Genomic DNA, 16,432 nt, shown 5'->3' on the forward strand with positions numbered 1-16,432 from the left:
ACATATTTGTCAGCCTTATATATAATGCAAATAATAGTAATCTACTTTTTGTAAGTTTATATGTGACTATCGTTTTGTATGGAAGAACATTGTAAATCTGACTACTATACATATGATGATAAAGGGTATTTATAAATCTTTGATTTTTCATTTCTATTTTTATTTATAAAAATATTATTTTTTTTACCCGCGATTTCTCCGGATTATAACCTAGTAAGTTAATATTTAACGATTATGTCAGCTCTTACTTGCTGCCAAATATTTAAGTTGAGGAAGAAATTTTAAAGAACCGTACATCTTGAAATTTTTTATATTTTCCTTTACATTGTTTTACATATTATGCATCATATATCTGAACATTTAAAAAAAAAGCATTCACATTAGTGCATGAATATATTGATGAATTGTATGATAAATTGTAAAATAATTTAAATCAAATATTTAATTCAAACTACGTAGTTTCGTTTCGGTAAGTTCTTTACCTATGTTTACATAGATGACAACCACATATCACATATGCACTAACCTATATATATATATATATATATATAGAGAGAGAGAGAGAGAGAGAGGAAAGCTCATGCAAAAATGCAAAAAATATGCAAAAATATGAGAACCAATAAGAACATTACACATCACTAATCATGTTTTATAAATTTTGCTTTATTTAAATTATTTAAAAAGGTTATATAAGTGATTTAGTGAAAATGGATTTGAATCAGTTTATCAAATTAATAACCGTATAAATAACTACTTCATTAAATTACAAATAACTTCTTCATACAATTTATGAACGTCACATTCATCTTCACGACATTAACTGAATCGGTTTTTCGTCTAAATTTTATTCTTAGATTATAAAAGATAATCGTTGATTTTAAAAACATTGAGTTGATTTTAAAAATATTGAATTACGATTTGGAAAGATATCTATGCAAGAATTTGAAAAGTCTTCTTCTTATTTAAATCATGAAGGAAATAAATCCTTCAAATATTTAGCTATTGGAACTTCACAATCAATGTTAAATGAAGGTGATAAAGGCAAGTTTTCAACCCTTATTTTTTATATATTTTGATGTTAAAATAATATATTTACATTTGAAATAAATGATTATGCAATCATTTAAAATCATTATCTTCTTTTGATTTGTTCAATGAAGCAACCGAATCTTTCAATCATTCTTCAATTGGAACTTCACCTTCAACAACAAATGAAAATGATAAGGGCAAGTTTTGATACTATATATATATATATATATATATATATATATATATATATAGAGAGAGAGAGAGAGAGAGAGAGAGAGAGAGGTTGAATGAAAAACTGTCATGTGTCAAACTGTATACATGCCCCGTGTCTCCCTAATAAACTTCCAAAATTCATTCAAAATTCAAAACTTAAAATCGGCTATTTCATTCCATAAAATCAGATCCTAAATTTCAGTAAATATTTTTTTATTTTACAAATTTACATTCATTGAAATTTAGATAATACAGATACATATATCATATCCCCAAAAATCAGCTATTGATATTCCAATTTACCCCTTTGAAACCTCTTTAATTCCAATATTCACTACCACATATACGATTTCGCTTATTTTCCCGCTTATTCTTTGCTGTAAGTCATTGAAATTATCATATCAATTCCAAGAAATTAGCAAATCAGTTTTAATACTCCATAATCTGACCTGCATTCAAAAACATTCGGTTTATACTTATAGAGAGATATATAAAGAATAAAGAGTATAAATAATTGATATCCCTGAAAATCAGCAAACAATTGATGATTACTTTATATTTATACCTATAAATACCATCAAATATCAATTGATGGTTGTTGTTTTCTTTACTGTTGTATTCATAAAGCTTTCAGAGACTAACTCTCTTCCACATTTCTGCATCTTCATGGCGGCTGCTGCTGCTGATTTAACTTTCATAACTGATCTTGATGTCTTGAAGGACAACTTCACTATGAAGCTTTGTGTTATCAGATTATGGACACTGGAATGTTACTATAACAAAGACGAAATTTTCTCCATTCAAGTTATTTTAATGGAAGAACATGTATACTACATATATGGTTTTAAATTATTTACAGATTTATATTTTTATTTATCTTTTTAATAACAAAACTTGAATGTTGATATTAATATACATCATAATTTAGGGTAACAAGATCCAAGGTTATGTCCCCAATGCTTATGTTTACAAGTTTAGAAAAGTTCTAAAAGAAGGGGAAGCTTTTTTCATCAAAAATCCAAATTTAGCAAAGATTGATGAAGGTAAATTTCGACTTACTGATCAAATGCAAAAACTCACCTTTAATCGCGAGACTACTATCACTCTCTGTCTCGAGTTTTCGGGATCAGTTAATGGGTTTGCTTTTATTGACTATCATCCCATTATCTTCGGCACTGTTCCAGAAAATATTTCATTGGATTAGTATTTTCTATTTACATAACACTTTATATATTTTAAATAACTTATTTATTTCTAACCTTAAAATAGTAACTAATTTCAGGATTTTTTTTGGTATTTATGCTTATATATAGATGTTATCGGTTTGGTGGTTGCAATTGGTGAAATTAATGCTCGAAATGAAGATAGAAAGATGCATAAGATGAGACTACAAATCCAAGATGCCAAGTTTGTTTTCTATAAACTATAATTATTGACTGTATTAACTATTTTTATTGCAATATCAAAAAAAAATTATTGTTTTTAATTTTTAATTCCCATCTTTTTTGTTAGTGGTTCTCAATTGGATGTTAACCTATGGGGAGATTATTGTTACAAATTCTCGGATTACATCCAAAAAAATGCAAACATTCTCCGCATCGTAATAATCCTTCAATTTGCAAAGATTAATGTCTGGCAAGGTATACTGTTTTTTTTTCTGTTTTATATTGCAATGATTATTTGTTTATTTTTTTATTTTTTTTATAGATCGCCGATATGTTAATACATACTATGATGTATCGAAGTTCATCATCAATAGTGACATTGATGAGATAAAAGTTTTCAAAAAAAGGTATATCATATTTCTTCAATTTGTTTTTGGTAATAATAAATTGCAATTTCTGTTATAAAAGGTTTAACTATTATGTTAATTAACAGTTTGAATGAAGATGGTCCCCATGAAAACTCACCCTGTACTTTCTCTTATATGAAATCTAATCGAATTTCTGAAAAGGATGGATTTTTGCTTAATCATGAGCCGAAAACAATCTCTGATATTTTTGAACCCATTGAGGTAAAGAAAATTCTGCAATTTCTGTCAATCTTTTTAATTTCTGTTTTTTTAGATATAGTTTATGTAGTTAACACATTAGGTTATTTAATATTCAATACATGTTATAATATTATTGTCTTTTTTAATCAGATAAAAAAGTATGTTATTGTTGCGACCATAAAGAGAGTTCTTCAAAACACACCTTGACATTACTTGACATGTACAAATTGCAATACAAAAGCAGTTCCAAACAATCCTTCCGATGAACCCAATGTCACCGGATCACTAAAAAATGTAACATATGAATGTCGAAATCCAAAGTGCACTAAAACTGAAACATCGACATTTCCAAGGTTAATACTTTTTGGAAAACTCAATTTTGATATAATAGTGTTTTCAAGATATGTTGAATAATTTTGAGGATTTTACATTTTTCCAAAGGTTCATGATTTCGGTAAGAGTGCAAGATCATACCGGAAGTATCACTTTAACAATGTTTGAACAAGATGCGAATAAGTTTCTAAAAATTTCTGCAAAAGATTTAGTTGCAAAAACAGCTAAGGTGAATGTTTTTGTTATTATTATTATTTTTAAAAAATATTGTTTTAATATATAATTTCATATATTGATGTTTTTACTTGCAGCTTGGGTTTTGTACTAACGTATACCCATCCGATATTAAAGCATTGAAAGATATGAAATTGGCTTTCATTGTTTCTGTTTCAAAATACAATGTGCAAAGGAATAGCAATCAATATACTATTTCCAATATTAGTGATGATGAGACTTTGATTGAGGAGTTGGAGAAAAAGTTTGTCGTTGCAGAGGTTATTAAATTTGATTTTTTTTTCCAAACTATAATATACTTAATAAACGGCTTATTAGTTTTTCACGTATGTTTTGAACAGGGAGGTAATTCACAATCATTTGAACATGGTACCACTGATTGTGAATCTCAAGATAACATATTTATAAAGGTGTACTCTAAGTTATCTCGATATCTAATGTTAGTATTATCTTTAACTTTAATAAGCTATAATAATTTTTCTTTGTTAATTTTAGGATGTCATATCTCATACTGATGATAATGTGACACCAATGAATGTTTTCAAATCGACAGCCACAAGCCCAAATAAGAATTTGGATGCAACGAAAGATTTGAAGCGAGCTCTTTAGGATGATTTTGTTTTGGATGTCAACGACAACATGTCATCATCAAAGGCCATAAAAGTTGTAGGAGGGGAACAATATAAACTTGTCAAGGTTAAGTTGGAAAAGTGATTGGTCACCAACCTTTTAAGAACAGTAATCAGTTTTTAAATTTTTTCCCAAGGGTATTAAGACATTTTTGTTTTCTTTTTTAAATTTTTTCCTAAGGGTATTAAGACATTTTCGTTTTTTTTTTGTTGGAGATTTGATGGATTTGATTGTTTTTTTGGTTTAAATTATTTGTTTCTTAATAGTTTTTAAGATGACTTTGTATTATGTGTTTGTTTCTTAATAATTTGTTTCCTAATTTTCATAAAGTACAATCATATTTATATCATGTTCAATAAGCTATATTGTTATTTTCTACAATTTTAACAAAAAAATAAAAGGTTATTGATTTAATTTCTAAACAATGGCGTGCAATTTCATAAGTAAAGAAATATATACATTTTTTAGACCTTCATTTTTGGGTATTATTTCTAGAACACATGTCATAATTCCACGTCCCATTTAGCTACATACCCATTTAAACCTATAAAACAAAAACATCGACAAAAGTCAAAAATCCTAATACAGTATAACATTAATTTGTGTATTCGGGTAAAAAAATATTAACTTATGACTCTAAAAATATTGACAATTATGCCCCTGATTTAAAAATAAACAATTGGAATATAAAAGAATAGTTTTTTTTATTTAAACAATAAATGACTCTTCCAAAGCTTGAATTCAGAATCCTTTTAAAGATGTTGTATTCCTTATACATTATAACATTAATTTGTGTGTTCGGATAAAAAATTTTAAGATACACTCGAAAAAATGACAATTATGCCCCTGATTTAGAAATCAGGAATTGGAATATGAAAGCTGAAAGCTGATTTTGTTTCACAAAAATCCAATATTTATCTAATGAAAGTTGATTTTTTTCCACAAAAATCCAGCTATTGTATTTTTATTACAATGTATTTTTATTTTCTGATCACCGGTTAAAGATTTTCCCTACATCATTCGATTCCAACATTTTAAATACCATTTTCAATGACTTTTAATGATTGTAATAGATTCAAAACTCAGTTTAATCATGTGATAACATTTCTATAACATCATTAAATCAGGGGCGTAAATGTCAATTTTTAGAGTGTATCTTACAAACTTTTATCCGAACACAAAAATTAATGTTATAATGTATAAGGAATTAAGCACCTTTAAAACGATTCTGAATTCAGTTGCCCCTGGGATTTCCAGCTTTCTGGGGACAAAAGAGTAATTATATGTCAAGATAAAAAATACATGGTAATGTTCTGAAGAAGTACAAATACATAAGAAATGTAAACATATAACACCAACACACAACAACCTACTGTTATAAGATAGACAAAACTTACAGAAAAATATCAACAACTAAATAACAAATTTAATCTCTCTAATTGCTAATACCTTTTACACAAAACTATGATAATGAGTTAAACTTTTTTTTTTTTTTTTTTAACCTTTTTGCTGTAAACTTAATTAAGTCTTTTGTTCTATACTAAGTCAAAGGGAAACAAATACTTGTATATTGTTAATTGAAGGAAAAAGAATTTCAAGGATAAATATGGAACTACTAAATAAAAACTAATTTCAATATTGAAAATTAAAGAAAAATGAATGTGAAGGATACGAAATGGAGTCATAAAACCCAAGGAACTTAAAGAAAATGGCACAAACTTCCTTTAAACATTCATGTAGCCTTAAAAAAATTTAAAAAAGGTAAAATTATGTAAATTGGCATTCTCATCTTAGAAACCACACTCAAATATCCATATTATCCAAGTATATTTTTTACACATTCAATTCTTAATACAACCTTTTTTTGTACGTTTTAGCTTTAGTGTGTCAAAGTCAAACAAATTGTAAGTCACATTACATGATGAAATGTAGAAAAATTCCCAAATTATTTGATTTGAACAAAGATGGAAGTGAAAACTCATAACCAAATATCAGTTCCATCCCTACTAAAGTTATAAGAAGATCAGTTTTCTCATTAAGAAACAAAATTCGTTCATCTTTATATGTCTGCACAAAGTTGAAGAATAGTGACTGCTACAAAATTGTCCTTACTCATGGTTCCACATAAAGTTATAATTGTCCAGATGCAAGTTGCTATTATAAATGTACATGTCACTTGCTTCCTTTCTTCATTATTATAATTAATTTGGGTTTTTTTAACCTAACCAACATTGCATAAATATGTGATTTGGAGCTAAGAAAAGTGTCGTTATTAAAAAACAAGTGGCAGACCTAAGTGTTGAATTCAAGCTTCAATTCAGAATAAAAAAAACATTTCATATTCCAATTTTATTTGAAGTGTCATTTCAAATCAATTTGTTTCAATCAATCCTCATTTTCAGGCTTCAATTTAGCAAACCATATATAAGGAAATCAATTACTTATTTTTTTTTACTCTAAAATCAATCACGTCCGAATTTTCCATCTTCCCTTTGCCTTCAAAAAAATCCATCCTGTGAGTAGTGAGATTTTTTAAAACTCGAAAACTATTACCAGAAAGTTCAAACCCTAGATCCAAATAAGCTACAAACCTTTTGCTGAAATACGGTGATGAAGCTCTAATCCCTCTCTGTTCTCAGTCCCGATTGTCTGTTTTCACCCTCTTCTTCAGCTATCAGCCTCTCGCTGACTAACCAAACTGAAATACATCTTACAATCGCCTACACTTTTTGCCTCCGTCTATTAGCCTACGATCAAGCTCCGCCGGTAGACTCATACGGGGCGCCACTAACCTCTAGGACACTCGAAATCTCGTCCGCCGCTGCTACACGACTCTTCGTTGGTACCGTGTCTTTATTTGCTTTTGGAAATCCTTTCATCTGTTACTTGACTGTATTTTGCGTTGTTGAAGAGAAGTGCTGGTAGCTTTTATGTGATAAAAAAAAATAATGAACTTTTATATTATAAGGAGTATATGATATATATAATTCTTATTGTTTCTTTTGTATTTGTTTTATCTTTTATTTTTGATGGATTAAAGAAATCTTGACTCGATTCAATTTTATTTAGTTTTCTTATTAATATTAATTCTATTTTTAATTTATATGATATATAGAAAGTCTACCATGATAAAAAAAACCAATTTGTATATTATATCTTATTTGAATCGGAATATTTACTATAAGCATAAAAATTTACTACAAAGTGTCATATGCAAATTAATATTATTAATATGTATAGATATGAAACCAAAAAAGATTTATTTGATTGAAACGTGATTATGTTTTATTAAACTTTTATTTTTGGTTTCTTTTTTATTAATATTAAGATTATTAGTTTATTTATTAAATTCTTTAATAAATCCATTATTATTTTTAATTCATTAGTTAAAAACTAATTAATTTGTTAAGTTCTTTATTTGTTCTTTGAAAATAAGATATATATATATATATATGGTTCCCGGTTGATGTTCATTAAATCTCACTGTTGACACCAACTAATGGTGGCCATTGCAATGACCTTGCATTTTCAAATCCATTTTTTCATTCGTTCAAAAATATGAGGGTAAAAGAGGATCATTACCTTTTTTTCAACTACTTTTAAACTATTCATCATATTTTATATTTGTTTTATAACATTTTTTTATCATTGTAACATTATACACAACTTTTGATTTAACGTACCATTTTTATATTAAATACTAATTATATTTATTTTTAATATACAGATGGATGAATATACCATGGATTTCATTTCAGCTAAAGAACGACGAAAATTAAGAAAGTTATATTTAGATAATAGAAGATCTAAAAAAATGTCTACCATATGAGACGATCATACTTCATCTACATCACGACTTTTTAAAAGTACCCAAAACGGTAATTATTTAGTATGTTAATTTTTTTTTATAATTACTATGTTATTTGTTAAATGATTTAAACAATTCATATCTATATAATTAATTAATATTAATGATTTTTTTTCGTTATTAACCATTTTTCAAATTATATGTAGCTATTGTCTTCGGTCATCCTCAGCATTTAAACACCAACTCTAATAAAAAATTTCAATATCATTGTTCAAGCTTCCAACATGCTTTCTTCTTATTATTAATAAGACTTTGTTAATTTTTCTTTTATAATTTCTTATTTTTTATAATATATGTTTATTTTAACAACTTAATATCTCTATTTATTTACCTATTTTAATTTACTTCACATATTGGGGTTGTTTTATTTTTACAATAAATTTAATATATCATTATATTATATCGTAATGTTTTTTTTCACAAACAAAAACTATTAATATGTATTGAAAATTAATTTCACATACTATTTGAATCAACGATTTTAATTTTACATAACTAAATAAAATAACTATTCATTAATAATTTAATTATATTATTTGATTAATAATTACGATATTTTAGTATGAAAATGTAATTAATTTCGCACCCTTGGTTCCCACGGATTATAAACTAATATATATATATATATATATATATATATATATATATATATATATATATATATATATATATATATATATATATATATATATATATATATAAACAAACTTCAATATTTAGCTTTTTGAAATTTTGACAGGAATATCAAACATAGATCAAGAAGATGTGTATCTTCCAAATGTTATAACACATTTGATTCCTAAATAAAGACAAATTGTGTCAACTTTAGATGAAGGAATTGAAATGTATCGAAAATATGGAAAAGTTGTTGGTTTTAGAATTAGATTAGGATCAACAACTACATATGGTGACTTCAGTCTAAGAAAAAAAAAACATGTAAGATGCAACAGATATGGACATCGAAGGAAAAAAATCCATTAATACTCTTACATCCAAAAGACTGAAAAAACAGGAAAGAAAATCATATTCTAAAGTTACATGATGTATGACGATGATTGGTTTTGACAGAGATTACAGAAAAAATATTTTCACTGTATATGCATTTGAAGAAGCATACAACCATCCACTTACTGAATTTAATGAAGAAAGTATTTGTTCTCCTAATCACCGACTTAGTATTTTTTTGATCAGGAACTTATTTTTAAAGCTTCAACTATCAACATTGGGTGCAACTAAAGCACACAAGATACGAGCATCATTTAAAGGAGGATATGATCATTTGCCAGCAACAAAGAATGATTTCAAGAATTTTTGGAGAGATTATACCAATATTGTTAGACTAAATGATGCCCAATGTGTTGTAGACCAATTGATAATTCGTAGAGATAATTATCTAAATTTCCATTTTGAATATAAGTTAAATGATGAGGAACTAAGTGATATGTTTTGGGTTGATGAAACAGGAAAAGAAAACTACTCTAAGTTTTCAGATGTTATTTCAATGGATGCAACGTATAGAACAAACATATATGATTATATATAATAAAATATAGTATGCAGTAATTTATATAATTTTTAATAATTTCAGGTACAATATGATATTTGTTCCTTTCACTCCTATTAACAACCATAAAAAGACAATCAATTTCGGAGCAGGACTAATATCAAATGAAACAACTGAGTCACACTCCTGGTTATTATAAGATTTTCTGGCAGGACATAAGAAAAAACCAACCATGATTTTGACAGATATAGTCCAGCTTCATGGATGTACTCACAGATTATGTATGTGACACATAATGTCAAAAATTCCTTCAAAGGTAATATATTGGTTTATTCGTTAAATTTTATATATCTTATGTAAAAATACTAATATCTGAACATTTTAAATGACAGATTGAACCTGATGTTGTTTCAAATTCATATTTCAAGAAACACATAAATCAACTAGTTTGGAGTATGAATATTGAACCATCAAAATTTGAGTTTAAGTGAGATATGATGTTGAATGAAGTTTATTTGAGGGAAATTAAATGGTTAGATGATATGTTCCACATGAGAGACAAATGGATTCCTTCATATTTTAGAGATATACCTATGTGTGGTCTTATGAAGACTACATATCGGTCTGAAAGTTCAAATTCATTTTTCAATGTTTTCTCCGGTCCAACAAACTTACTTGTAAACTTTATGTTCAATTTTGACACTGCACTTTCAAAGCAACGTCATGAGCAATAAAGATTGGATATTGCATCAAGAGATACTTCTCCCCAACTTTTATTTGCACTTGATCCTTTGAAGATTGAAAAACATGCATCATTGGTGTACACACGAGAAGCATTCATTAAAGTGCAGAAACAAATTAAAAAGGCATCTTATCAGTGTTTTCAAAAGACTTCTATCATAGTTAATGGCTTTCAAGAATACACAATCATTTACAAAGAAATTAAGTCAGACAAAATACCAGAATTTAAGGTTAATTTAAAAGCTATTTATTGATGATATTTATTTACAATTATTTTAAGTTTTATAATTATATTTGTCTAATTAAATATTATTATTATCTTTCGATGCACATGAGCAAACAATTGATTGTGAATGTTTTCATTTCCAATTTTTTTGGAATCCTATGTAGTCATGCTTTTAGAGTTCTAATAGATTACAACATTTTCAAGATACCTGATAAATACATTTTGGATCGATGGAGAAAGAACAAAATGGATGTTGGTTTTCAAAAGGTAAACCAAAGATGGCGAGTGTGCAATACAAATATTTCGAATCTCTTGCAGGATAAAGTTTACCATATTGGATGAATGTAGGATTGATTGAAGACCAATCATTTTAATTAAATTAAGAAAGTGATTAATAAATATTATTGAATTAAAAAAAATTGAAAAATGCCATCTAATTTCATATAATATTATTTTAGTGTATTGAGATAAAATTTAAAAAAGAAAATTGCAGATCTTTTAGGATAATTAATTCTCTTGATTTAAAATTTCTGATTTTTTTTTAATTAATTGAAACATAGTTTTAATTATACTCAATTGTATTTTGTCAGAATGTCATTCTGTTATAATGATATGCTATAAGAATGTCAGGATAAATATTTCTAACAGAATACATATTTTGATTAAATGAACTTTTTGACGAAATACAATATTTTTGAACCATTAGTTGAAAAATAACAAGATCCTTGTATATTCTTGGACATCTTAATGTAGATTCATAAATAATCTTACAGAATGTCAGAAAAATGAAATAAATTCTTAAAAAGCATATCATGCTTAAGTATACAATTCTTGAACAATTTAACTTGATTTTCTTCAATGGTCCAGACTCCAGAGTCGACTTGATTCCAACCAACCTTATGAGAATGACATTCTATGAGACTAACGTAAGACGAGAATTACAATTTGTAAGAAAAGCCTTTTGTGACAATACATTTATCTTCATCATCTAATAGATGCAATGTATCTTTGCATAAAATAAATAAATAAATACACATTATCAAATCCTACGATAAAATAACCTTTCAAACTTTAGTGATTCTAACATAATGTATACCACACGGTCATAACCAAAGAATTTTGTATGAGAACCCAAAGAATATTGCCCTTCTTTATTCTTAAAAAATTTTGCTCTTCCTCATTCTAAAGTCTTCGCCATTCTAAAAAAATATTTGTAGGTTTTAAATAAGTAAATCAAATAAATTTCATGACTTTATAATGAAACAAACCAATGAATAAAACTCATTGTGAAAGGACAAAATGATCAAAATAATAAAAAAGGTGTAGAATAACAAGCTAAGAATATGGAATAAGAGTCATTCTGTAATAATGGTAGACTTTTTTTTTTAAATTTTAACAAAAAAAAGAGTAAATTATTGAAATCGTCCCTGTGGTTTGGTCAAAATTGCACGTTTGGTCCCTAACCTTTTTTTTGCACTCGGATCGTCCCTGTGGTTTGATTTTGTTGCGTTTTTCGTCCCTATGATTTGGTAAAAATTGCATGTTTGGTCCCTAACTTTATGTATGTAAGGGACGAAAAATGCAACAAAATCAAACCATAGGGACGAAAAACGCAACAAAATCAAACCACAGGGACGATCCGAGTGCAAAAAAAATGTTAGGGACCAAATGTGTAATTTTGACCAAACCACAAGGACGATATCAGTAATTTACTCCTAAAAAAATACAAAGAAGAAAAGAATCAAACAATACATTCGTCATAAGAATTGTAAATTTATTATAAATTGTCAAATTCCAATAGCAAATATTGATTGAAAAATCAAATTCCAATAGAAAATACTAAAGTTGTTCACCCGATCAACAAATTAAGGAACTAACATAAACAAAAGACAAATCAAAAGGATTAATGAACACAATTCGAATTGTGAGGGATAAACGTAAATTAAAAGTGCATAAATATTTACATATTTGCTTTATAAACTGACCAGCACAAAACTTATTTACAAGGTAATTGCCAATGTTCCAAATATAATAATCATTTAATCGGTCCATTAAGATTAAGAAGAGAAATGTAACCCCACCAAGCACTGTACTACCGGATCATAACTTCATGAATTTGATAGAATAATCACAAACCAAAGCTATCAATAAAAGCTACATAAAAAATATACTTGGAATAATTTTTTACTGTTAAATAAAATATAATTGGTAGAAGATGTTTTAGTGTTTATGCTATTTTTTAGGTTATTTTTATCAATCCGATATAAGAGATATAAAAGATGAAAGATGTATTAACTATCAAGTGTTGATGATGTTTTTGGAGGACTCAATGCTATATCTCATTTTAAGGTCGTGAAACTTTTATCTATTGTGTAGTTCATTAAATCATATACAAGTATAAGATCCCAATTGTTATTTTTGTTAATAATAAACACTTGTTTGAAAACAACCACTAAAGTGTTTAGTGAACTTGAGATTTAATTATTTAAACATTGCAAAACAAAGTGGATTAGTGGTGTATTTCACACACTTATATTTTAAAATAAACTTATACAGTCAAGTAAAAAGATAGAATAACTTGACCAAATTAGCAGATAAACAAGACAATATGAAGTCCGCGGACCACCTCTGCAACCATCTGTAGTAGAAGACGTGGACCAAACGGCTGCAGACTGTAATAAGAAACGTGTTTATTTTTTTTAACATCTGCATGCTGCTGCAGATATTAAAAAATTAAAATAAACTAATTTTATAAACTGAAATAGTTTTTTTAATACGGAAAATTTAATAATATATAACATTTAGGCAAGAATTAGTGATATTTCAATAAAAAATAATAATATTTCAACAAAAATAAAGATATTTTAGTAAAAAATAATGATATTTCATCAAAAAATTATCACTATTCAAAATGAAAAAAAATTCAACAAAAATAAACAAAAAAAAAAGTGAAATAAAATTTCAACAATATATAACCAAAATTTCAGTAAGGAAAAAAAAGAAGAAGATGTTGGAAGAGGTAGTACAAGTGTTGCGCCAAACAGAGCACGCGCAAAGGTTTTTGACTCCGAAGACTTCTAAAAAACAAACAGCTGCGAGATGAAAAGCGTTGCGCGTGTGCTACACCGCGCAGCAATAAGAGATCTGAAGAGGTTTTTTCCGAAAAACAAACAGCACCTTAATGTAAAATAGAATGCGTATCAAACATTAGTAGGTTGTCATCACAATCACATGAAATCAATATGTCAATATATCTCTTGTATAACTATAAAAATTCACATATGGAATTAATATATCTTTTTATATATGCAAAACATGTAAGATATAAATCATATACACATCTATACATATATATATATATATATATATATATATATATATATATATATATATATATATATATATATATATATATATATATATATATATATATATATATATATATATGGTCTGTTTATAAATATATATCATCCTGAAACCAAACAGATTACGCCAAAAAAAGACAATAAAACTTTTGTTTTAAAATACTGAAATTTGTAAATGAAAAAAAGAAAAGCAAATGTATTTAACAGAAAGTGTGAAAGTACATAAAAACCCTTCTAAAAGTATTCAAGATGAAGAAGCCAAGGTCCTTTCAATGGCAGCAACATAGAACTCTTTAGGCATCGTCCCAATCACCGATTCACACTTCTCGCCATTCTTGAACACCAACACAATCGGCACAGCTTTGATGTCATATTCCTCTGCAATTCGTGGGTCTTGATCGGCGTTCAGCACGAAACACTTCACTTTTCCGGCGTACTCGCCGGCGATTTCTTCAATCACTCGGTGCACCATCTGACATGGTCCACACCAACTGGCGTAGAACTCGACCAGCACCGGAGTTTTGCTGTCAAGAACCGATGTGTTCCATGATTGCCCCGACACCACTGTTGCTGTAATCGGAAATTTATGAAGAAATTAACAGATTTGAGCTATAATCCCCAAATTTAATCAGCACAAAACAGATGAAGAACGCTCAAAAAGGGATCATAATGTTTGATAATTTGAACTAGTAACTTTAAAACAAGAAATCCCCTAATTTAATCTCAATCTAGTAACGAATTCCATTAACCAACCACTATATTCGGAAAATCTTATGATCGAAAATAAATCCCACCAAAAAAAGAAAAATCAAGCTATGATCATAAAAAAACTTCGCCGGAATCAACAAGCTATTTCGTGATTTAGCTGTTAACGAAAAGAGATTAAATAAATACCTTTAGATTGGCGTCCCATGGAGAGGACTCGTAGAGGAGAACTTTTTTTGGATTGGCGAAGCGAGAGAGATGAGAAACCATTAATTTGATGAGGGGAAGCAAACGAGGAAGATCGTGGTGCAAAGTGGCGATGATTGGGAGGAGAAGGTTGAGGTAAAAGGGAGTAAAGAGAAGAGGAAGAAGATACATTTGCCATGATTGGATTATTGATGGAAGAATCGATCAGATCTTCGTTTGAGAAGGAGCGATCATGGATCAGATCTAAATGGGGACGTGGAGAGTCGAAGATGAAGAAGATGAAAACCAGGGAGAGTGATGCCGATGAAGAAGAGAGAAGACAAAGTGAACACGTTAAAATGGAGAATTTTCAATTTTGTATCGAATGAAAATGAGTTGTGATGGATACAAATATTCAGTTGGTTTTTAAGTAGTGATTTTTAAAATATTTCTTGAAATGAAAATTATATAAAAGGAAATTAAGTAAACCAACAATTATAAATAGTTTTTTTTGTCAGTTTTTTAAAAATGATAATTTTCTTACAGAATGTATTATTCCAAATCTTATTCTAAAATGTTTCTTAATTTTGGGAGTTTTTTTTTCTATATTTCTTTTTCAAAAGAAGTCTTTATTTTTATCGGAAATCTCAATTTAAAAATTTTTTATATTCTTGATTGAAATTTCAATCAATTGTTTGATTTTAAGTTATATTATCATATATATTTTTTATTAACTATTTTTGTTTAACATTATGATAGATTTTAATAAAAAAAAAATTTCGAAATTTCAGAACCGTTCATCGGATTTCAGATTTGTTCTTGAAAATTTTAAGGTTTTTTTTTTCAAACTTCAAATTTTTAATCCGAAATCCGGAATGTTAGTTCAAAATTTACTTTTTTGACATAATAATATTTTTGCTCAATCCAAAATCTTTCACTTTAGTCTTGGTTGTTGTTTTTTCAAAAAACATTTTTTTAGATATGTTCTTCAAATACACGTCGTTAGATTACTCAATTTCTTTTATCCAAATATATATTTTTCATTTTTTTGTAACTAGATATGTTGCCCATGCTCCGCATGAGCCGTGTGCTTCTAATTTGAGTGTCGTTTTTGTTAAAAGATGCAGGTTGGATAATTCGACCCCTAATTTTTATAGATGGAGACGGATGGATAGAAGTCAGGAAAAAACAAAAAAATTAAAAATGAAGATCAATATAGAAAAAAATATACCAAAAGAAGAAAATGACTGATGACTGAAAGTTCCGGACCGTTTTTTGTGTTTTTATGAAAAAATATAAAAGTTTTGACTGCAAGGACCAAAAGTGTCAAAATGGCTAAAGAATAAGGAGCAAAGTTGACAAAAAAACATACAAGATTACTATTCATAACTCTAGACTTTTTTAA

The 16,432-nt window shown here is 27.6% G+C and overlaps 2 protein-coding genes across 2 annotated transcripts; one reads left to right on the plus strand and one right to left on the minus strand.

Annotated features, from left to right (window-relative positions):
* The first annotated feature begins 1,833 nt into the window (after positions 1-1,833).
* LOC111895703 (uncharacterized) lies at positions 1,834-4,411 on the plus strand. Its single transcript, XM_023891777.1, has 11 exons — positions 1,834-2,067; positions 2,171-2,285; positions 2,556-2,649; positions 2,755-2,882; positions 2,950-3,034; positions 3,121-3,256; positions 3,386-3,393; positions 3,677-3,797; positions 3,880-4,062; positions 4,144-4,212; positions 4,298-4,411. The coding sequence occupies exons 1-11, from the start codon at positions 1,834-1,836 to the stop codon at positions 4,409-4,411; spliced, it is 1,287 nt and encodes a 428-aa protein (XP_023747545.1).
* A 9,861-nt stretch (positions 4,412-14,272) lies between these two features.
* LOC111895706 (thioredoxin M3, chloroplastic) lies at positions 14,273-15,426 on the minus strand. The gene is made up of 2 exons (XM_023891780.3): positions 15,031-15,426; positions 14,273-14,706 (listed from the first exon to the last, which is right to left on the minus strand). Exons 1-2 carry the CDS (start codon positions 15,224-15,226, stop codon positions 14,381-14,383), a joined length of 522 nt encoding a protein of 173 aa, XP_023747548.1. The 5' UTR covers positions 15,227-15,426; the 3' UTR covers positions 14,273-14,380.
* Between the last annotated feature and the right edge of the window lie 1,006 nt (positions 15,427-16,432).

This window comes from Lactuca sativa, chromosome 7 (genome assembly GCF_002870075.4).
Source record: "Lactuca sativa cultivar Salinas chromosome 7, Lsat_Salinas_v11, whole genome shotgun sequence".
Classification (NCBI taxonomy): domain Eukaryota; kingdom Viridiplantae; phylum Streptophyta; class Magnoliopsida; order Asterales; family Asteraceae; genus Lactuca; species Lactuca sativa.